Here is a 23,372-nt window from a genome sequence, read left to right as displayed (position 1 = left end):
TGTGTTGTGTTCTTCGAATCTCCCACGCTACCCACCACAACCGGTTGGGAGCGAAGAGCAACAATATTGTGGAGAGAATCACACGCTTATTGCGAGAGAAACTCCTACTGGCCATGAGAGAACTCATATGCACCCTTTCGCAGTCGCGTAAAATAAAACATAACGAAACATAAACAACGCCGGGTACGCGGTTTCGCGTGGAACCCCCCCTCCCGCATGCCGAACGCCAGCTGTGAGGGTGGATCGTTTAAAAATAAACTAAAATAAACTTTGAATATTAATTTACTCCCGCGGAAGCCGCACCGGAGTCATTGCAATGCCGCCCGTCCATCAGGCGCATGACGAATTCCCTTTGGCGGGTAAGTTTTGTATGGTTGGTTGGTGTGATATTTCCGGCCAGAGGAGATTTCTTGGCAGGGAATGCATTACATTTTCCAGAATCACCTGAAAAATATAGACGCATGATCTTGAGTTGTTAGAGTTAGAGTACAGTAACTATTACTAAAAACTTAAATGCGCATAATCCAAATTTTATTCTGTGTTTATTGAGACCATTTTTACAAACATGCTAATTGAATCTTTTAATTTTAAATAACGACCAACGTTGTGAGAAAAAAATTGCTTAATACTTAATAAACCCATCGTAAAAAATTAGAGAGGACCAACCACTTCCTGGGTGTTGTTTATAAATTGAACATTGATGGTGCCGGTGTCGGATGTTACCCGCGATTTGCTTGGATTGCTCACTATCTGTTCTCCATCAAACGTTTCCGCTCGATTTCGCCCAACGTTATCTGGTAAAAGCTTTCCGTTTATATTGACTCAGGGTGCGCTAGGGTTTCAGTAAAATGACTGCGACATGGGAAACAAATAAATACAAGTCCGTGAAAAGCACTAGTGGTAGAGCATGAATTAATTTTAACTTGCCTACAATAAGTTTATTTTTAGTGTTTTTCTTTCTAGTTTCTTTATGTTTACACAAATACAATATGGAAGTAATGGTTATTTTTCTTATTGTTCCCTGCCGTAACATCTGCACGGTATAGTATTTTTTCGGCATTAATTAAAATATTGGTGGGCCACCACCACGCTACCTGAAATGCAGATCTGTTTGGCAAATCGCTGCACATCGCAAATGGGATAGTTTCGTCTCCGGTGAACATGTTTGATTAATTACTGTCTAACACTGTTCAGCTGCGTAAAAAGTGCTAAAGGCAAATCAAACCGTGTTCGGGCTGGCAACATAGTGTCTTCATTTTTCATCATCCCCCGAAAGAATTTAACACAATGTTTGAGGTCATCAACTCTTGGGACTTGCGCTGAACCGTGCGACCCTTCACCAGCGTTAGGACACGCTGACAAACACCAAATAGTCCTGTAATTCCGTTCATTCGCCAGCCACGCGCCGTTTGTCCGCGTCAACTCCGCGAGCCAACCTACTTTCATGAGGTTTTTCCATTCTTTTTACTACCATTAGTTCGGACCTGGGAAATTTTCTTTTTCCGCTTCTCCCCAGACCAGTCGGCATCGTCTTCGTCGTCCTCGTCACCACCAAAGTAGCTACCACTTCCGACGTCCCTCGTATTCGCAATCCGTCTGCTAGCGATACGTGAGGAATTCCTTCCCATGCCTGCAAAAATGAACAACAATCAACACCGTGTGTAGTCGAGCTTCTCGAGGCAGCCCTTCGCTCGACGAGGCGTTTTCCATACCCATGCACTTTTCCAAATGCGGAGCAAATCGCGATGCGGCTACAATGCGGTTACAGTTCGGGCAGTGACAATCAATCGCTTTCTTCGTGTTCGACGACCCAAACACGTCCATATCGGGCAGATCCACAATCGTGTACGGCTTGTTGTCCTCCGGCTCGCCGTCCACCGCCGCACTAGAGCCCGTTTTGTGGGCATGGTGAACCTCGTACACAACGCCCAGGATGGTTTCGTCCACCAGTGACTCGTAAAGATAGTTTCCAGCCTTTTCTCTCGTTTCGGGATCGCTCATAAAGCGTCGAAATTCACGTATCAACTCATGTTCGTCCGCGTACTCGATGTGTATGCCGTCGTTTTCACTCATGCTTCGCTACTTTGTTTGTTGCACGGAGGCCGAAAACGGACTGAAGCAACCCATCAAAATAAAGCTGCTGTCATCTGTCTTGTTGCGGCTCGCTACACGCTCGGTTTAAAACCCAGAGTTCAAATCGTGCCTTCATCACAAGGTTTCTTAAGTTGAACGAACTTTTTGGAATTTGGATATCAGTTGGTGCTCTTGTGCAAATGCCTTGCAACATGCACAACACACAATTCCTCGCACAGGTAAAACTGTTGCAATTCAACGACATTTTTGTGGCTCTTCGTCTCTGCGAATAACTAACCTAATATTTCGGTTGGTTCATTGGACGACCCACCGTCCGATAGACTAACCTTGGGCGTTGTCAATCGATATGTCAAGCGCATTGCGAACTGGAAAAGCCTGTGTGTGCAAACGCCTTCAGCAGTACCGTGAGTGAAAATTCGTGCTCAGTACGCCCGTATTGTGTCTGCGTCGAACTTTTCTACAAAGCTCCCCTTCCGAACGCCTCGCGGAGCAACGTGTAAATTCTTTACCGCTTCAACTGTCCCCCACGACACATCCCCCACGAAAACAGGTAATTAGGTGCCAACGGGTTAAACAAGCAAACTTTCTTTCCCACTGTGCTGGCCAGGAAAGGAATTGGAGCCCGATGCGGTAGTTTCGAAAAATCGATGCCGAGGCGAATTCCGTTGGTGCAGTGCCGTGTTCGAATCCGTGGTACCCTCTCGTGTCCTGTGAACGTGAGTGATGGGATGAGTTCGTGCAAATTCCCACCGATGGAGAATGACTCAGAGCCTACGTGCTCCGCTGGGAAGAACCGTTGGAGATGCATTTTTTGGATGAAGTCATTTTTTTGTCCCGATCTCCCCACTCAGTTTCATCTCGCAACAACAATCCCATAGCAAGCCAAGCTGTGCCTGCCGACGATGTGCTACGCCCTTTCTGGGCGCATGTATGTAGGCGCAGCACTTCATTGGGGCTGGCGCTAGTGTTTTGGCACACATGTCCTTTACGCGGGTGGCCACGCTACGCAGACACACACACTGGAGCACGCATGGAAAAAGAGGCGGCATTTCAGGGTCAAGTCTAAAGGATTCCAGGTTGAACCGAAGGGAACCATGCTGCTGGGGCAACAATGGAAGTTAAGCGACCATTGGTATCCCTTTCCCTGCCCCCTCGTTTGTCCTTTCCACCCTAGACATCGTCGCTAGACGGTGGGACGAGGGGGGCGCAGTCAGCGCAATACAAGGATGCTACAGCGCGTTTGGTAGTGCGTGCAGCAGCAGGGCTTGGCCAGCGAGCGAGAGAGAGAGACATCGAAGCAGCGACACAGAGATAAAAAAGATGCTTGGCGCATACTCAAATCAGCCCTTCCAGTTGTTGTTTTTCACCGTATCAACCTTTGATATTGATTTTTTGGCACCCACTAACGACGACACCAGACGCTTTCCTTTATCCCCCCAAAGCCGTAGAACAGCCCACATTTTATGTATCAATATTTTCGCAGAAAGGAAAGGAAATTTTCGCTTCGAATATTATTCGAAATTGAAATCCGTTGCGGTGCGTGGAAGGCAATTAATTTTCTCGATTAACGAACGGCTGAGGGTCATCTCCAGCTGTACATCTACCTTCATACATTTTTGATAACTTTACTTTAATTATGACCGGACGACGGTGGTAAATGTGTCAAATCCTTTATTTTAATGTTTTCTATATGATAGATGGCAAAATGAGCATCACGGAACCAAAATCATAAATCTTTATTATGTGCTGTTACTGTTCCTATGTGTAGTCCGATGTGTTCATATGCCCTAACTGCGTAGCTTTATTCTTAATTGAATATCGGCCTTTTATCTCGTGCTCTGTCTTAGAATTATGCGCCCCCGCTTTTGGCCACCAATATAACATTAACCACTTCTTTACTTGTTTCACGTTTGCTTCCCAGAATGCCAGCCGCAGCACCCCCAGAAAATGGTGGCGGAGCACCGAAAACCGAGCTGCAGGAGCTGCAGCTCAAACAGCAGCAGGTGGTCGATGAGGTATGATCGTTGGCTCGATAGTCACGAACCCTATTGTAATATGGTCACTATCCTTCTTTCTATGGTTTTCATGCATCCTGCGACCCACCAGTCCTTGGACAGTACCCGCCGTATGTTGGCACTATGCGAGGAGGTAAGACAAATCTGTTTTCAAGTACCAAACTTTCTCCCGTACGCTGTGAGTAGTGGCTGGCGAAGCTAGAGTTTGTGTTGAACAGGCAACAGGATAGGAAATGCTTCCTCCGTACTGGGACGTTGGAAGGTCCAGAATGTAAACGAAAACATGTACTCTCCGAGTTAAGACGTTCCGAGACGTAAGACGTAGTTCTGCTCTAGTGCAACCTCTAGACCGTTGGTTAACCGAGAAAATCGTCTAGCGATTACTGAAATGTTCCTTTTCTTTATTTTTACCTTCGACTGCTTCATTCAATCTGCTAGACTGAGCGCCGTTTTGATTTTTTCCGTTCCCCCACAAAGTTAGACTGACTGTGAACTGTTTCATGTTGTCCAGGCAGATTCCAGGAGAGAGAAACATTTGATTCTTCATTTCTGTTTTCCTACTTCCAATTGCCGTATTTTCATATCGACAATGGTCTACGCAATGTTGTATGATGGATGTTGTATTTTACGCTATTAATTTGTTCATGTTTTAGTTGATGACTGAAACTTATACGTCCGTTGTTGTTAAAATTGATTTCTGCTTCCGACGAGTATCGCATTTATATTTTGTATATCCTTTGTTTTATACATTTTATAACCGTTTGTTCGCGTTAATGTACGTGTGGCGAAAGCTATAAGTGGGTTTGAATCGATGGATCCGATAGCAATAGTTACGCGCGATTCGTTTTTTGTTGCTCGAGTAATCACACACAGACACAGAGAGTGGGTGTTTTGGTTTTCCGTTCATTGTCGATGTTTATTTTCATTTTTTTCGTTGAGGCTGCGTGTGTCTTCTTGTCCCGATCTATGTTGCATGCCCCTATACCTTAACCTAACTAAACTAATCATTTGGTCTTCTTATATTCTCACCTCTGTGCCTCTCATAACAGAAGTGAAGCGCATTCTGTCCAGCTTTTTAACAGTGCCGGTTGCAAGAAACTATACTTGGTTTTGTATCTTTACTTCATCATCACTTAGAAACTGTCGCCACTGTGCTAGGCCTATTTCAGTACTCCAATTTCTAATCGAATCCGGGTGCTGTCATTGTAGCATTTCTGTTCCAACGAAAGAAAACGCCTATGAACGTGTTGCATGAATATCCACGATAAAATTACCATTTGGCTTTGTATCAAACAATCGTTAAAAGCTATCTGTTCCACAATGGCAGAGAGAAACAACACGAACGAACCCAAACAGCAAACGGCTTGTATTTAGTTCGCTTAATTATGTTTAAAACGTCGAACAGAGCCGCACGATTTGGCAATATCAATTCGTGTATCCTGGTTTGTACACTTCCACGGTTCGTGGTGACTTTTAATTTTAGATTTTAAAGAACGGCCTGTACACCACATTCATCGCTAGTAAAAGTAGCTTTACGTGTGTTCTTGGAAGGAGGAGGCAACATGGCGCAGATAATTATTTTGTTTGATACAATGTGCTTCAGGTGTCTTCATTGTAAATTCTCATAGCTCTGGGTTAGTGAAGATGTCAGCTAAATGTAAATGCCCATTGTAGATGAACCGACTGCAAGCGAAATAAAAATTGAAGGAATTGTACTTGGCACAAACGATTTGTTGGCGCGCGAGGTATTTTGCTCCTCAAATACAGTTTTTGGCCTGTGGTTTTTGATTTGCTCTATTCGATTAGTATTATTCGTTCTGCAGTGGATTCCCTTACTACGAGTAGCCGTCGTATGTTGCTTATAATTTTTACTCAGTTTCGATTTGTGTGTGCGTGTACGCGATGTCTACAGTACTTTGTTGCTGTCCACTCCATGTTCCAAACAAATTACACCACAACAATTTACTACAACAGAGCGGCGAGGAGCATCACCAATGAGTAACACTACACCAAAATCGTTGAGCTCCTTTACTACCACAAAGGGCAATATCTACATCAGCCCTTAGTTTGAACCTCAAACCCTTAGCTGAAGCCTGTTTGAAATATAACTGACCGTACGTTTTGTGTTTTGAAATACCTCAATGTTGCAACAATTGATTTAAATGTTTTCTTTTTAACTGTATTGTTTTGGTAAATGAAATCTCTACTTCACGTTGAGCCGTTCAGAATGTGTGTGGGTTTTTTGCCCAAGGAGGATGTTTAGTGGCAGATACGTGTACTTGTCTGAATTCCTTATCATCTTTCTTTCAATATACGGGGCAAGTGCGATAACGGGGGCAAGTGTATAATTTTATGTCAAATATCGTAACATGATGATGAGAAAAAGGCACACAATACATGGAATCCCTCTCGCTATAACGAGTCTCCCTTTTAAACAGCCTAATTATACAATCCCAACAACGCAACAACGCAACAAACCAAAACAAAGCGCCAATACGTCAGCAATACAGTATACGCAGCACAATTAACAAATTACACTTATTACTGATTATTCCAAATGCCGCCATACAAAAATAGAGCAAGGAAGCCGGGATTCGAACCCTGGTGGCCCTTGACGATCAGGGAGGTGAGTCATCATATCATTGGACACATGTTGTACCTAATATACTATTATACTAATTCCATCAGATGAAACACATGCATTAAAAGTAAACCCTCAATCATTGTCGTTCACCACCGTACCAGAAACACCATCCTTTTCTGTTGTAACTTCTATCGTGTCCCTCTCAGCATGATACAAACATAACAAAATTGTGGTCACACAACTTTAAAACTATATAACATTTTGGTAATGAGCGGAACTCTGTTATCCACGTGCAATCATTCCCTTTAACATCTGTACAGCTCATATATACTCTCTCTCTACATAGTGTAACATGTTTGTTGAATGTTCTCTCAAACGTTAGAATATGTATGATTCATCCCCGTTCAATTGGTTATTCAACTCTTAGTTTATACCCTGACGCTCATTACGAAAAAACGACTCCCGGAAGTCTCGACCCGCATGGAATCATTACATCCATCAGTTTCACTGTTTACCACATCGGCACACCGTTGTTTAGTGCTATAAGTACCTCTTTCCTAACTTACAAATTACTAGCGCTCCTCGTACACTGAACAAATGCAAACGCACCACCTTACTTCGCTTACTTCTGCTTAACCTAGACTTGCTGTGTAGTGGATTTTCATAGAGCATTTTCGGAAAACTGTCCTCGAAATCATTTACTACAGGAACACTAGCAGCTTACAAGCGCACCGTTTACGAATGTTTTTTTTTCATTCCACGTAGTGCTACTTCGCACACGATCCCACCATATTTCCATATCCTTTGAAATGATGGTTTCATTTGTTTCGGTTTTTCCTCTCTTCTGTTCCTGGTTATTTGTGTTGGGTCTTACTGCTTCCTTGTTCGTAGGATCGCTTCGTATTTGATGTATTATACATGTTCAGTTCGATATCAACACGCTGTTTACTACTGGCTACTGGCCGGTTTATCATTTGAAGTCTCTTGATATGATGAGTGTTTGTGTGCTGTGTTGTGCCTAACGGATATCGAACCAAAACAGAAGAAGGGTGATCAAGAGCAGATATGAAATAGTAGAGGACATGAAATGGTGCACGATCCGAAAGCAGGTCCACCGAACGTGGTTGGCTGGTAACGATGGCAAAGGATAGGAACTTTGAACGATTTCAAAGTTGCCGCGTGCCGGGAAAGGGGTAATAACATGTCAATTATCTCGTTGCACAAGCGGATGAGCCGAAAAACGTATTCGAAATAGGTAAACCTTCCGACAAATGATGCTTCAATGACTGTTTTCGTGTATCGTGTTTGCTCTGCCGCTGCCGAGAGGGAGGCTGCGAGGTTTTGAGGATCGTCGTAGAGACTGTTTGCTGTAGTAAAACGTAAAAAGTATGCTAAGATGATATTTGTGATATTTTCTGATCTAGAGCACTGAGGTGGGAATGCGAACCATCGTAATGCTGGATGAACAAGGAGGTAAGATTATCAACTGTTGTTGAGTTAGACAAAACCAAAAATAAATTAAACAATAACAATAAAATCAAACTACTACACACTACCGATACCAAACTAACAACTTTTTTCCGGTAACATATAGTAGGGCTTAATTAAGAATGCAAAAGAGTGCCATAACCGGTTTTTGGTAATGCTTTGTGGGGGGATGTACAAACTCTCAAACAACAAACAGAAACAAAAGAAACCAATCGCAAATGCGCCCAACCTACATTGTTACATGCCTGGTGTGCCTATACTCTGAAACTAACCGCAACCAAATCATTGTTGACCACCGTTTTGGCGATGCGCACACTTCAACGGCTTCACAAGGAAGAGGAGGGCTCGAAAATGCCGAGCAAAGAACCGAAAGCAACGCGTATAAATACGCGCGATAAAGAAAATATCACAAATCACAAAGAAAAACCCAGCAAAAACTAACGTTGATTCACCCACTGAACATACTTACCAGTACTTACCAATCGGAAACAGACAAACGTACCAATGAGCACAGCACTAATCACTCTAAACTCTGCATCTGCATCAATAAAACACCACAACAACCACAGGTATATAAAAAAACATAAGGCAGACAGCAATAGTGCAATCCAATAATATCTATACTTTTGTATTTGGAACATTTTTCGGTTTCTGTTTTCTGGGTACGGGCTCAGAGCTTCGCGTGTCCAGCTCCGGGACGCGCTTCGCACCGTAGCGCACCCGGAAGAGTATTGCGTATTGTTTCGTTTCTGTTGATCTACACACATTCTCTGCTCGAATTGTGGACTTTAGTTTTTCTCTTTTCTGTTCCACACATTGCTTAAGTGTCCCCAAACCCCTCACATGATGATGATGCAGCATCATATTCCTGTATCAGAACGTAGTGGATTTTTGGTTTTCAATTAGTACAACCACGATTTGTTACCTTCCCCAAAAGTTCTAGCTCTCAACTTTGGCATTGGCAATAGTAAAAGCGCACACCTTCAACACTATCTTTATGTAATTTGTTTCGTTTTCTTCGTCGTTCGGTTTCACTCATTTAAAATGCTCGTCTGTTTACTTTTTCGCTTCGCGCATTAATTTTTCACAACCAAAAGTACGCAATGGGTCAGAGCTTTGTTTATCTATTGTTTTGAGTTTGTCTTCCACAACATTATACACATCTTTTCTGTTTGTGGTTTTTTCTCCATAAAGGTAGACGTATTGCATGACACTCGATAATGTTGCTCTATTTCTGCGTCCACCACTTCTGATGATCTTACTGCTACATAGTCCTACTATTTCCGCCCATTCCTGATATGAAACTACTTTGAAATTGTTATTACTTCTACATATATTCTACTAGTTTTTGTTTTTTAGCAACCGTTCGTCACATTACCCGTAACATAAAGCTATTGAAGTAATGCCAACATAACTCCCACTTAGTCACCGTTTTTACGAATTTCCTATTTGTCTTTTCGGTATTGTTGAATGCACTGTTTCAAAGTAATGTTTTCTACAAATCACTTAACCCACATGCAAAGCAAAGCCCAACATTAGTAGACATGTCGTCCAAGTCCAACCAACCAACCAACCAACCAATCGATCACCTTCACAAAAACCACCATTACACAGCCATTGTTTTCATAGTTCAATAAAAATCAAGAATCACTACTTGCGTTTTGTGTTAAAAAGTTCATACTCGTGTGTTGTGCGAAATATAATTGGCCCCCTCTTTCATTCTCTCTTCCCCGTGTGTGTCCCCGGATGTCTCTCCCAAAACACGTTTCATGCATACCCAACCAAACAACCAACCAACCAACCAACCCACCACCATGTGTTTTTGTGTGTGTCTGTTTCGTTTGCGGTCCGAATCGAAACAATTCCCTAAACCCGTCACATCGCAGAGCAATTGGACCGAATCGAGGAGGGCATGGATCAGATCAATGCCGACATGCGCGAGGCGGAGAAAAACTTGAGCGGCATGGAAAAGTGCTGCGGTATCTGTGTCTTGCCATGTAACAAGTAAGTGGACACGATCGTTCGGAAGCCACCAGGAACAAAGGCTTCAACCAGACTGGGGTTCTATTACTTCATCCTTGCAGAAGCGCCTCATTCAAAGAGGACGACGGTACCTGGAAGGGCAACGATGATGGTAAGGTGGTCAACAATCAGCCCCAGCGTGTGATGGACGACCGTAACGGGTTGGGTCCGCAGGCCGGCTACATTGGAAGGTAGGCATTCGCAAGATGCAGTACTAGTCGCGGCTCAAAACCGTTATTCTGCCAACCGTAGGATCACGAACGATGCCCGAGAAGACGAGATGGAGGAAAACATGGGCCAGGTGAACACGATGATCGGAAATCTGCGTAACATGGCGCTCGACATGGGCTCCGAGCTCGAAAATCAGAACAGGCAGATTGACAGAATCAATCGCAAGGTAAGTGTCCTGCTGCTTGCAAAATTGGCCTTTTCACCGATCGTATCGAGCTGTGGCGGGCGCAGGATTGTCGGGCCAGCACTACTGGCCGTCATCCCGGTCAGCCCGGTCGGTGCAATCGGGCTTATGAATTACGTTATTGTTTTACTTTCTGCTTCCTGCTGCAGTGATGGCAGCAGCAGCAGCTACCAAAACAGAAAAAAAAACGAAAAGAATACTCTTAACCTTCTCTTCTATTACATAACTCTTAACCAACTACTGTTTCTTAGTTTTTTGATCAGATTATTACATCGTTTAAACATACGCCATTACTACTTTCACCATTATTCGTGTTCCGTTCGTTGCGTTTCGTTACGTTTGTGAAAGTAACAATTGTTTGTTAGTAAAAACCAAACGCAAACATAAATAACTATACAGAACAGACTAGAAAACATGAAACAAAGAAACGGTCCAACATGAGTTTTGCTTGCGCACACTGTTTCTGTTCGAGAAGCATTTGCTGCTGAAACGTTTCTGTTCGTCTTCCCATTAGTTTCCCTCTTTGGTTGTGATTGTCATAGTGGTTTTATTCGTTAGAGGTAGCGAAAAGACATGTTTATGTTCTGTCGTTCGAACGCATTGTGGTCCTGTGTAAGCGCCCGGTTATGTATCCACCGGATGGGCACCGGATAGATGGATAGATCATTAGCTCTCTACCGTAACAGTCTTGTTTGCCGATCCCATTGTTACACACTGTTCGTCCTTCTAATTGCATTGTTGACTAGTGGTTCACTTTTAGACAAACAAACAGTTAGCTCCGTTAGGGATCACTTAACCGGGTTTCGGTGGACCGGAAATGGAGCATCACCTTTTGCACACCAACCCACGTTTCACGTTCGAAATTGAGTTCTGGCCCCACTTTACTGTTTGCTTTCTCTTCCCTTCGTTTCAACCATTTGGAATTTCGTCAAACAGTTTCCATTTCCAAAGGTTGTCCTTCGATGCTAGTACATTTCTTCCACCAATCCGCCCACACCCCAGCCCTTCGGATGTCCTTACGTGACGTTAGAAGGGATACACCCAACTCCCAAACACAACACACGGGAACGTTAAGCAATGTGGCTAATGTTTCTTGTGTGTAGAAATTAAACCGTCCCCTGGCATTGAGTGTGTCGCCGTTTATGTGGAACGTACCTTTTTTTTCTTTTTCGGTTGAGCTTTCTTGGAACTATTATTTTGTACTATACTCTGTTACTTCCTGAAGCTGTGGCTCGCTCTGTCTGTTTACCTCGCTCGATTTTGCTATCTTTGGCCATTAGCTGATTGTGTTGTTCTGTTCCGTTTTACTTAAAATAATCTATATGCCAGTGTGTTAATGTTCTATCGTTTGGCAAGCCCACGTTGCGCCGACAGATCCATCGGTCCACGGCGTTTGGCCGTTTTTGTGGACTCCAAACAGTGTGTAGCTTAAGCTGTGGTCGGGGATTTGCGCACGGGAAGTTGTGGAGGGCTCAGATGCAGTAGAATTTGGCATTACCGCGTTTACTAGTTTGCTTTACTGTTCTGCTTTGTTCGATATTTCATTAGTCGTACAGTTTACAGGAAATTTGCCATTAAAAGCGAGCCTTGTCCCTGTTTCCTTTGTTTTATTTAAAATATTTTTGTTTAAACCTAACTCGGTGCCAGCTTTCGTTATGATGAAAAATCAATGCTATTGCGCCGCGCCTAAATAATCGATGCCAAACTCTACAGTATTGAGCCTTCGTTCCCGGTAAAGGGCGCCATTGTTATGTGAACTACGGTAGAGTATTGCCTTTTTTATCCACAATCTTACCAATACAAAAAAGCCCATTATTCAAAGGTGTGAAAAAGGGAGTAAGTATAGTTGAAACCCTATGATTTGGTGTTTGGTAGGTAGAGCCGAATATTTTCTATGTGCCAAAGTTGATGATTGTGTTGTTTCTAAACTCTCGGAAACCTGTTCTGTTCGATCTAGGCCAGAACTGGAGAGGAAACCCAAAAGCATTTTTATTCCGCTGTGTTTCTTCCGTTACCGTTTCTTTTGTGACACCGTTTATGTTAAGCTTCCCACTATCTTGTGCTTATGCGGGCCATGGCAGATTCGTGTCTGGCGCCGCTACCTATGGGGTGCTTTTTCAGATCGAATTCCGATCACTTCGCAGGTGCCAAAGGGCGACCTTACTCTCTGCAAATAATCCGTTAGCAAAACCGCATTAAATGCTTTTGTGTTTTATTTTCTTCTGCCATCCACCCAGCTGAAGAAGCCGATCTGTGCGGCTTCAAATCAATTATTGTTTCCCCGTTTTACCCTCTCAAAGCGGTATGGAGGATCTCCAGCGATCATTTTGCTCCTTTTTAACGCGTCCTTTTCGACAAACCATCGAACTTGGGAACCTTCTCAACAGTAATGCCTATTTTGTTTCCTTCAATAATTTCATTCATCTGGTCTCGATACATTCGTCGAGTGTAGTTCCATAGCCCCGGTGCTCAGTGGCACACCTGAGATGGTTGCTATGGGTACGCGTGCACTACTTGCGTTACGGTTAGCCCGTTATCATTTCGTTTTTCCTTCACGTACCGCGAGCATCTAAGTTTCAATGAATAATCTGATTGAAAACCAATTATTATTACCTAACCATTATTATCTAATCATTATTATTATAACTATTTTAAACAATACCTATGTTTATGTTCATGCATGTGACTTGATCGTTATTTTAATACTCTTCCAACCAATCTAGGGCGGATCGAATGAGGACAGGATAAAGGCGGCTAATGAAAAAGCGCACTCACTTCTCAAATAAAAAGGGTACCGAGTATATATCTATCCGTGCATATAGACGATATACACACCTATCTATACATATATATATACATATACTTGTATGGTTATCGTTATTATTTTTACCACTCTATTTCGGATATCGAATCGAAACGAACAAAAATGTAAGTTGGTAGTCACGTTTTTATATTCCACTAATATCTATATACTCATTATTAGTTTCTCAGTATAATAACTATTTATTCGTGTAATGGAATATATTATATCTATTGATTATAAGTTACGCCAAGCTGTTCTTATGTACACAAACACACCGTAGGATGTGATATTATTGCGCTGCAGCGTCAGTAGAACCAAAATGGAAACTCACACACAATAAGACATTCAGAATAAAGTCCAAGTCGTTGACATTACTGAAAAATAATCTGATCACTCAGCTCTTGTTTGTTTTCTTTTTGAACTCCTTACGCGCGTAAGCTACTTCAGTTTCCTGTATTGTGCTCCTCTTTTTCATTTACTACACATTTTATCGTGTTTCTTATTTTTCTATGGCAGTGCGGAAAATAAAACTTGCAGGCGCGTTGATGGAGATTGGAAAATGTAGAGAGCAAAAAACGCGCACACGCTACGCTCCTCTTGCCTATTGCAATCGTTTTACTTTCTCCGGTTTTGTAACTTTCTATGATAGTTTCTGCTAACTTTTTCACTACTCCGAATACTACTTTTTATTTGAACGACTTTCGTGTACTTTTACCTCCGCAAAACCAGTACTTTTTGTATATTTCACCACTTCGTTTACCACTTTTCCGACACGAATAACCTCTATCATCATACCCTACCACCGTTTTGTAACACACAACACATCATGTGCGATGATGGTCTTATTCTGTGCAATGTTAATATCCACAGGGAGATTCCAATGCGACCAGGATAGCAGCGGCCAACGAACGGGCCCATGATTTACTCAAGTAAGGCGGCTCCACCTCGGGCCGAAGTACGCGGAGGGCCGCATGATAGTGCTGGCAGACGATCGACGGAGGAACGGAGAGCAAGCGAAAGGCAACAAGAAATTGGGTCGCTATCCGAGGTCGGCTGAAGGTTTTGTTCCGTTACTCCGAGTAAGTTGAAAGGTTGATGGAAGGATCCATCACCATCCGATTGACCACTGGTTGAGCGCATGATAGGGTGAACTGAATCGTTGACACACGCCGAAGGAGAGGATTGCTGTCGATTAGATTGCTTCGCGTTTATATAAAATATACAGCTGCTGTTTGCCCGGTAGTGTGTAATGAAGCGAAGCCGTGCATGCAGCAAAAAACGAGCGTGCTTAATCGAGACTAAAGTTAATGGAAAAGGATAAAATCTTAACATTACCAAACAAAACCATATAACAACAGCAAACAACAAAAGGGAGGCACACGAATGTAACGACAACGATAGTATCCTTAGGTTTCATTGGGTTGTGCGTTTCTTTGTTTTCCTCGTTTTGTGAGGATAGGCCAGGCCACAGGTTGCGGCCAAAAGGCGTGTGTTGCGTTCGGTGTGTAGCCTTCTTACCTTTACCGCCGTCGGGGTCCCTACGGAGACGAACCATCTCGAACCCACGTTACGTTACGTTCAGGCTACTCGGGACCAAAGTATCCTGTCCTTTTTCATTTATCGCTTCTCCGAGCATTGTTGTTAACGCTTGTTAGTAGCGTGTTTGTAGCAGCGGCAAAAGGTGGCTGTCGTACTAGTCGTACGCTGTGAGGAAATTTGTTGTTTTTTGTGTTATTAGTTTATTTGTCCAATTTTACCATTAGTACTCAACGTAGGATAGGATAACAATCATCTTCCTGGTAGATTACAACGTTGTTGCGAACGGAATGGTGTGAAGGGGTCACAACGCGAACTTTGTCTCTCCGCAGCCGTAGATCTATCGCATTTCTGTGTTGGGGGATCGCAGTTGGGTCTCTTTCAAGGATCACAAGTCACGTTTCTGTCTTCACGCATCGCGCTGACTGTTGTCTCAAAACAAAGCTACATAACCAGCCTACTCTGTTTGTTCGCCGGACTCTGCTTTTGTGTGCGGTTTGCTTTTATTCCCACCGAGCGATAGAAAACCATGTTTTGAAGGCATCGAACACTCATCCGAAGATTGTGGAACACAGCCGAGTGCATGTTTCGTGGGAAACACAACGTGTTAGGCGAACCACTTTTTAACCATAGATTGGATAGCGGGAAAAGCGTCGGTCAAAAAATTACCACCATGAGCCCCGAGCAGGGAACGGTATCCTAAACTGTTTAACTCTTATTCTACCACCCAAACTAATATCGACGCAATGGAGTGTGCCGTCCGTGTGCGGGCTACAGGACACTTCTCTTCCTAGATCGTAGAGCAGTAAATATTTAAATAGCCACTAGTCTCTCTGTCGCTCTCTGTGTCTCACTCGCACTATCTCTCTCGCTCTCGCGCTAAGAAATTGAACTCCACCCGAAACCCAGCTTCTGTTTTCACTACCTGGCCACAGGATTTGGGAAATGCATTGTACTCTCCACATCTGCAGTCTTCCCCGCAGTCGATGTGATGCAACATTTTACGCGATACCACGTTTCGTTTTTTGTCGGGCTCCCGCGAAAAAGGGCACGCACCAACCAGCAGCAGCAGCAGCAGAAACAGAACAAGAATTGGTACCACAAATTAGCGGGAAAACACTCAATTTAAAGATCTAACCGTGTAGTGTAGATAATTAGATTCACTTCGTTCCGTTCGCAGTAAGTACACAGTCTTGCATATATAGTGTTGTGTGTCCACTTGCTCCTCTTGCTCTAACCGACTTTTGATGAGTAGTGTTGAACAGTTGGAAGTATCATTTAGCCGCGCACCGCGCTCACGACGCGTGCTCTTGGGCCGCGTTCGGCGGTCGCGACCGATTTGGCGAAACACACAGACACAATTTTAACACTTCATAATAGCATCAATCTTACAACCAGAGGCCAACTCGCTACTAGTAGATTGACTGCCTGGCTGGCTGGGGTCGCGGGAAGGAATGAGGACAGCTTACAGCTGATGCTTCCTATCCCCTAAGTCGCCGCCGGCCGGCCTGGTCCTGGCAGAAGCTAAATTCAAATCTCTAAAAAGAAAAAAAATTAAAGACACACGAAAGGGAGGTCCTTTAAATATAAATATACAAATTTATTATACAATTATGGACGATAACAAACGTATATTTACTCTGCCTGAGCCGACGAGAGTGAAATGGGTGGTGGGATCGTTATAATATCATATCAAACGAGCAGAAGCGCGCGTGAAAAGAGAAGACTCTTCCCCGCAACACACGCAGTGAGCAGCAGAAGCAACAGCAGCAGTAGAGAAATCTCAGATCAAAAAACATTAAATTACAAACCTAAAAACAAACCAACTAGTAAACCAAGAACACCGAAGTGAATTGTATCGCAAAGCAAGCAAATAAAGTGGAGAATAAATGAAGTAACAAGGGGGGAGAAGGTAACAAGGTAAGGTAAAAGAAGAGACCACCAAACGAAGGGCAGCGACTTTACGACACTGCGGCATGAGAAGGATTGCAATACTAGTGCGCGCGGTGCATCCTACCGATGGAAGAAAATTGGCTGGCGATTGGTGATCCACAGAGCATTAGTCCCCAAGGATATGGAATATATATACAATATACATATATATTGAGAGTCCAGTGAAGCAGAAAAAGGGGAGAAGAAAAAAAACGCAAACTTTATCATATGCCATTATTACTGTTGGACTTGCAAACAGAGACACACCGAAAAGACAAAAAGACACGCCACGTCAAGGTATATATACACTCATTATTATTATGTTTGAACAAACGACGTTGATTGAGTAGATTCATCAGCAATAATAAACAATTGTGATAATACAATACATACACGAAAAGCAAACACTGGGCGGACGGCAAACGAAAGCGGAAAGCGTGAACACTGTGAAAGAAGTGAGCAAACCATTGTTAAAGCGCAAACCAATTGGTTCGAAATCTTCAGGCTTAAGGATGGGACCGCAGGATCACACACTCCCTCACCATTCCCCCTTTTTCGGCCGTACCGTGCCAGTACTACTTTCGCTATGGCTATGGTTTTTCTGTGCCAACACCCCAGAGATGGCAGAGAGACTTCGGAGGCGGCTCCCCGCCGACGGGGAACCCTAATTTGTGCGTGGCGCACATGAAGAACAAAGCACGTAGCAAATCGTAAGCAATGCTAGAATAATTTTCGCACGGGACACTGCTTGACGGTGAAGCTCTAAGCTTCTTCCTGCGTCCCGTCTCTCTGGGCTGTTGCCGGTGCTGCTGGTCCTTCCCAACCACCGATCACATCGACAGCAGCACCCCGACTATTGCCTCTAGAAGATATTATATGTTGAACCAAAACGGTTAGTCCAACGAATTGAATTCGTCGATTTAGGTAGCCAGTGTGTCCGAGACCGAATGTGTGTGGACCGTTTTTTGGGAACGCTAGCCGCGCACGGAGAGAACCAGCAACAACAAAATGATGGCAATGAGCAATTTTAAGCTGTCCAGAAACCAGGTGCTCCTGTGTGTGGGGAAATGGGAAACGAAGACGGACAGATGAGTAGAGCAAACTGATAAATTGAAATATGCAAACACAAACACTAGATAAACAAATATCTCATATTACCCTATAACAGCAGCAGCAGCCGCCCTATCTAGAGTGGTTGACCATCCATTATTGGCATACAGCAGAGATAGAGAGCGCGTGGCAAGTGGTGTAGGTGTACTATTGGCCCCACGGTGCGACAAAACTCTGCAACCCTCTTGCTGTCTTTACGAAACTAAAACCCAAACTCTACGTGTGTATAAAAACAACTAAAGAAAACGGAAGGCAAAACTCCAATCTAATACCATTAACTCTGAATGAAAAACGAACACAAAAGTCTATTGATAAGCCGAAGACCGATAAGTTTCGCTATTTATTATTAATTCTAGTGCATGCATGCTGGCATGGCATTTGTAAGGGATTATTTATAGGCCGTTTCTGTCTTTCGTTGCCGCTTGTTGGTCAACCTAGGTACGAACCGCCGCACACGACACACGCTAATGACTCTCGATGTGCTCGATCAATCGATCGATTGCAAAAATGAATGAAAGCAAACGAACGGGCGAAAACTCCCCGAACGCAGGCGGCGGCGGCGGCGGCGGGGACGAAACACGCAAACAGAACGAACAAAAAGTTTACGAAATGTTAACCGGTTAAGTTTGATGGAAAGGTGGAAAACTCTTCTTAGCATAAATGAGAATTCGGAAGTATTGTAAATAAAGTGCAAATACACGCCACAAACACAGACACCAAGGACACAGCTGACGCACACAACACGGAACAGCAAACCGATCAGTTATCGACAACTAAACCCAACACGCACCCCGCAATCGTTGAATGCGCCTCTCAGGGCAAGAAGAAGAGTGGAAAGTGGTCGACATTTCCCTGTTTTGTGTTTCAGTTTGCTGCCTGTTTCTAGCTAAGCGAAACAAACAATGGCCAAAAGATATACAAACGAAAGACACACACCTAGTGTTGCTGCAAAGCCTGCTTAGGGCGTACTGCTGTATTAGGAAGAGTGTTGTGATTTGAGTTGCTTGTTGCGTTGTACTATTATTCTTGCCTTTATGTCTACTTTTAGTAATAAGCTTCGTTTTGCGGACGTCAATCTAACCTGTGCACCTCGTTAATGCAACATCAATTGTGTCACTTCAATCACTTTGTTGTAAAAAAAACACTGTGTCACACAGACTCTGGTGGCGGCACATCCTGCAATCACAAAGCATCGTAAAGTTTATTTTTTTAAACTCTAATAACTACTACTGACTACTAGAAAACAGAGCGTGCGGCACCGTTTTATGGTAATGTTTGTACATAACTACACACTCAGTGTGTAGAGCCAACACCGTTGCAGAGAGCAACAGCATCACATCCCAACACACGGCATGCGATTCGAGCAGTTCCATTTCGTTCTCGCCGTTCTTTCTTGAGCTCTGTTGTTGGTTGTTGGTTGTTGCACTAGGCACGCTTTTACACGCACACATACATAGACACAGACACACAACAGCCCGACAACTAATGCAAGTGGGTACACGTACCGCGGATATACATATTAAATATTAAAGGAATAAAGAGTATGCTTTTTTGGTACATTTCGTATATTAAATTTCAACCGCACTCTACCGAGACACATTCTAATTCAAAATTGATAATCCAGCAAGAAGAAAAAAAAGTGCAACATGCGTATAAACTAGCTGCAGATTGATTGAAACTGTATTACGGTTAATACTTTTTAAAAATGTATTTCAAGTATCCTGTAAAAATAAAATGATTATAATGGATCTAAAGTGGGGCCCTCTCTTATGTGTTGCTGTTGCTTGCGAGTGATGGACAGATTGGCTCACCTAACGGCAACTGCCGGTGCCGGTGCTCTCGCGGTTCGCAGTGTTACTTCGTCTTCGGCCGGCTGTTCACTAAATTCACTAAATTGCTGTTTTAAATTTTTAAGTACCCGCACACCTCCGCGGTGGTACCGTTAGGAAGCGCTTGAAAGCGCCGGAATCCAAATGAGCCACCACTCGCCTCGCAATGTTGTCCATCAGCAGCACGCACGCACGGAGAAAGAAACGGCTCGTCGTCGGTTTGTTTTGGGCGGCGGTATTGGTGGTACCACTCCACTGGTGTCCAAGAGGGATGATGTGAGTAAGCGTGCGCGAACACGCTGGAAGTGAATGTCAACGTACCCCATTAGGTGCGACCGTGCCGGGTGCCGGTGCGGCCACCTTGAACTTCGCGCGCGCGCGCGCCAGTTGTGAAATGATAAATTCATCATCCGACGCGTCGCGGCATAATGCATCGATCACCGACCGACGGGTAGGTTCGGTGCACTCGCTCGTGATACACGTGACTAACCGCGCGAGATGGGATGGCCCAGCTGGCGGAAGTCACGTGCATGGCGAAAGAATTCGCGCCAGGAAGCCGGGCGCAGGTCCAAATGCCACTGACTGATTAGAAGGTAGCAACGCCGGCATTGTTGAGTGTTGGGGCATAACTATTATTCACAAATTTAAATTAATTTAAAGCAAAAGATTCGAAGAACTAAAAAACAAACCGAGTGGATTGAGCTATAAAATATTTGCTTAAAACTTGACAGCATGTGCCGATCGAGGAAGGCATTGGAAAATGGTGGCGATTCACCACCACCACCGGTCTCACAGTATACCATCTAGTAGCCAGGCCGTTTCTACCACCAAACTAATGACCTTAAACTTGTTTGCTATCAGCCAACGGTATCTGCTATTCCGGGCACACTGTCGAGTGCGAGATGCTCAACCGACAAACCGAATGCTGGAGCTTGTACAAAAATTAGCCGGTCGGGGTGGTGGTATGAATGCGGTAACCAACCCTTTACACTTCGCCAGGGTTGATCGATCGATCGGTAATTGAAATTGAAATTCCACTAACGAACAAACGCAGCCCTACACTCGCCGTCTCATTAGTCACTCGCGGCACATTAACCTGGCCCGCGGGTAACGTATCGAACGTATCAATTTGAGCCCTCCGGTTGCTGGCGGGGCCATCTCTCACCGTGGCGAATGCTCGCCATGTTCTTAGCACGGAAGCAAACACGGGCGTTGGTTGTTTCTTTCTCCCGTTCTTAGTTGACCTTTCCGGGGGTGCTGCGTGTTTGCGTATTCTGCGAGTGTGATTGAACGTTAAACAAGGAAGATTGTGACAACGATCTCTTCCTGCGATGCGATGTCGAAGGGCACGGTTGTCGATGGAAATAGGGGCCGCACCGCACGTTCGGCTCGGCGATATGGCGATCGCGCTCAACACCGCCGGCGTAACGATGTCTAATTGCCCACCACGAACTGTACCTTGCTTCGGTTTCGATTAAGCAGATCGACCGTCGCCTCCCTTTGCAAGGACTTCTTGTAAGTCGTTTAGATTGTTTGCCCAATTTAACCGCCACAGTTGCGTTTCGTTGCAATTTATGCAGTATTCCTTGAAACTAAACGCACGAGTCCCACTAGGGCCCCCGTCCAAACTGGTGAAAGCATTTAGCGGAACATTAGCGCGGAAGCGATGCGGTCATCGGCGCTTGGAAGGCCACGGGCAGTTGCTGAACGTTGAGGCCATTTTTTCAACTCTGACTAATATGCAGTCAGTGGACAAACAAAGCACAAAATCACCGCCACACGCCAATTATCGTTTGAATCGTAATCTGTCCTGCTGCCCCATCCTAACCTTCAAACATGCGGTGGGTTCAGTGTCCTACAAGCTAGCCGAAATGGCCTATCGTTCGAAGAGGTACTAAACGCCCCACACACCGTGTGTAATGCAATTTCCGTTGGGGCTCGTGCTCCGCGAGCTGGCCACACACGTGGTAAGCGTTTCCGATTGTGCGCCATAAACCTGTGTACATTTCGCACCTGATAGTGCCGACACGTTGGTGATCGTTACCGAAAGAAGAATGCGTGCCGTGCCAGACCAAACACGTGCTGCGTGCTGCGAGAGCAGCAGAAAATCGAAGTAAACATTGGCGGCGTAGCCCATTCGTTGACACTGGCGAAGGTAACGAGAGCAGTGGCGCGCGCGAATGATGATCCGTCTCCGTTTGGTTCGGATCTTCCGCTCCGTTAGTCGAGTGTCGCTCGCGGCACCGTGGCCCAAAGCCGCCCGAGAACAAGATCTGTTGGCTGTGGGCGTTTCTTAACATTTGTTTCCGCCAACACAGTGCCACGCAGTATAAAATGTGCTTCCGGAGGAGCGGTACCGGCAAGTTCGGTATCGTCTGCGCAACAAACCGCACGCACCGCGCGTGTGGGTAATATTGCTTAGCTTCCCGCTTCCATCAACGACAACATGTACGATCTAATCCGCAAGCACCAGAGCTGGGCCCTGGCGTCGGTTGTGTTGACCCTCAGCCAGCTGACGACCATCGAAGGGCAGATAAGTGGTACGTGATGGCGCAACGCGTGGCTTTCGAGTCGGGGTCTGGTTTTTTAATTCGGTTGTTCAATGGTCGCCCACTTAGTGTCGTCGGTGCCGTGCGGGCAGCAGCAACGGATCGTCGGCGGAGTGGACTCACGGCGCGGCCAGATCAACTACATTGCGAGCCTCACCAAGCGTGGTGCCCATTTTTGTGGCGCCTCCATCGTCAGCGAACGCTGGCTACTGACTGCCGGTCATTGTGTGTGCAGGTGAGTATAAATCTGGCCGCTCCGACAAGAAACCCGTTGGTGATCGATTCCTTCATTGCCTCTCGTTGCCCGCAGTGGCGTCAATAAAGTGCTGCGTCCGAACCAGATCCGGGCGGTACTTGGCCTCTACCGTATGTCGGAGTTTGGCGGGAATCATATCGATCCGCTCGATGAATCCGGCAGCGCGTACGAAGTAGATGTCCGAACGATCGTGCCACATCCGGGCTATGCGTGCGCTAAACCGACGAACGATATCGCCTTGCTGGAGGTCATGGATCGGATCCACTTCACGCCCACCGTACGACCGGTGTGCCTGTCGAACGGAGCGGACTCGTCGGCCCGCGTCGACGGTGTGACGGCCACGGTGGCGGGCTGGGGATGGCGGCAGGAAAATCGTAACCTCGGCGACAAGGCGGACACACTGCAGCGCGCCGCCGTGGACGTGTTTCGCAACGAGGAGTGTGAAAGCATGTACCGGAGGGGTAACCGATCGCGAACGATCGCCCGGACGCAGCTGTGCGCCGGCAAGGGGATCGGTGGGGTCGATGCGTGTTGGGCCGATTCCGGGGGACCGCTGGTGACGAGCAATAACGTGCTGATCGGTATTGTGTCCACCGGCATTGGTTGTGCTCGGGCCGGATTTCCGGGAATCTACACGCGTGTCAGCGAGTATGCCGGCTGGATCGTTACGGTGATCGATCGGTTCAACGCCACTTGATCGGCGTTTCCTCATGGCCATCGCTCCGCCAAAGACCGTTTT

The 23,372-nt window shown here is 45.2% G+C and overlaps 3 protein-coding genes across 6 annotated transcripts; 2 read left to right on the top strand and 1 right to left on the bottom strand.

Annotated features, from left to right (window-relative positions):
* Positions 1-935: 935 nt before the first annotated feature.
* LOC131210339 (SAGA-associated factor 11 homolog) lies at positions 936-2,099 on the bottom strand. The gene is made up of 2 exons (XM_058203571.1): positions 1,713-2,099; positions 936-1,630 (listed from the first exon to the last, which is right to left on the bottom strand). The coding sequence occupies exons 1-2, from the start codon at positions 2,071-2,073 to the stop codon at positions 1,443-1,445; spliced, it is 549 nt and encodes a 182-aa protein (XP_058059554.1). The 5' UTR covers positions 2,074-2,099; the 3' UTR covers positions 936-1,442.
* Positions 2,100-2,465: 366 nt separating this feature from the next.
* On the top strand, positions 2,466-16,863 carry LOC131212605 (synaptosomal-associated protein 25). Of its 4 annotated transcripts, XR_009156928.1 has the most exons (9): positions 2,466-2,644; positions 4,016-4,109; positions 4,201-4,242; positions 6,687-6,735; positions 10,068-10,185; positions 10,266-10,394; positions 10,456-10,600; positions 13,342-13,546; positions 14,292-16,863. XR_009156928.1 is itself a non-coding variant. In XM_058206530.1 (8 exons), the coding sequence occupies exons 2-8, from the start codon at positions 4,017-4,019 to the stop codon at positions 14,352-14,354; spliced, it is 639 nt and encodes a 212-aa protein (XP_058062513.1). In that variant the 5' UTR covers positions 2,466-2,644; position 4,016; the 3' UTR covers positions 14,355-16,863. The 4 variants fall into 4 exon arrangements, 3 of the variants coding, with proteins under 3 accessions (XP_058062513.1, XP_058062514.1, XP_058062515.1); XM_058206530.1 differs by lacking the exons at positions 6,687-6,735; positions 13,342-13,546 and adding an exon at positions 8,118-8,166; XM_058206531.1 differs by lacking the exon at positions 13,342-13,546.
* Positions 16,864-22,274: 5,411 nt separating this feature from the next.
* Positions 22,275-23,330, top strand: LOC131206972 (trypsin-1-like). Its single transcript, XM_058199579.1, has 3 exons — positions 22,275-22,368; positions 22,447-22,612; positions 22,688-23,330. The coding sequence occupies exons 1-3, from the start codon at positions 22,275-22,277 to the stop codon at positions 23,328-23,330; spliced, it is 903 nt and encodes a 300-aa protein (XP_058055562.1).
* The last annotated feature ends 42 nt before the right edge of the window (positions 23,331-23,372 follow it).

Source organism: Anopheles bellator, chromosome 2 (assembly GCF_943735745.2).
Source record: "Anopheles bellator chromosome 2, idAnoBellAS_SP24_06.2, whole genome shotgun sequence".
In the NCBI taxonomy this organism is placed as follows: Eukaryota; Metazoa; Arthropoda; class Insecta; order Diptera; family Culicidae; genus Anopheles; species Anopheles bellator.
This window is presented reverse-complemented; position numbering and strand designations above follow the sequence as displayed.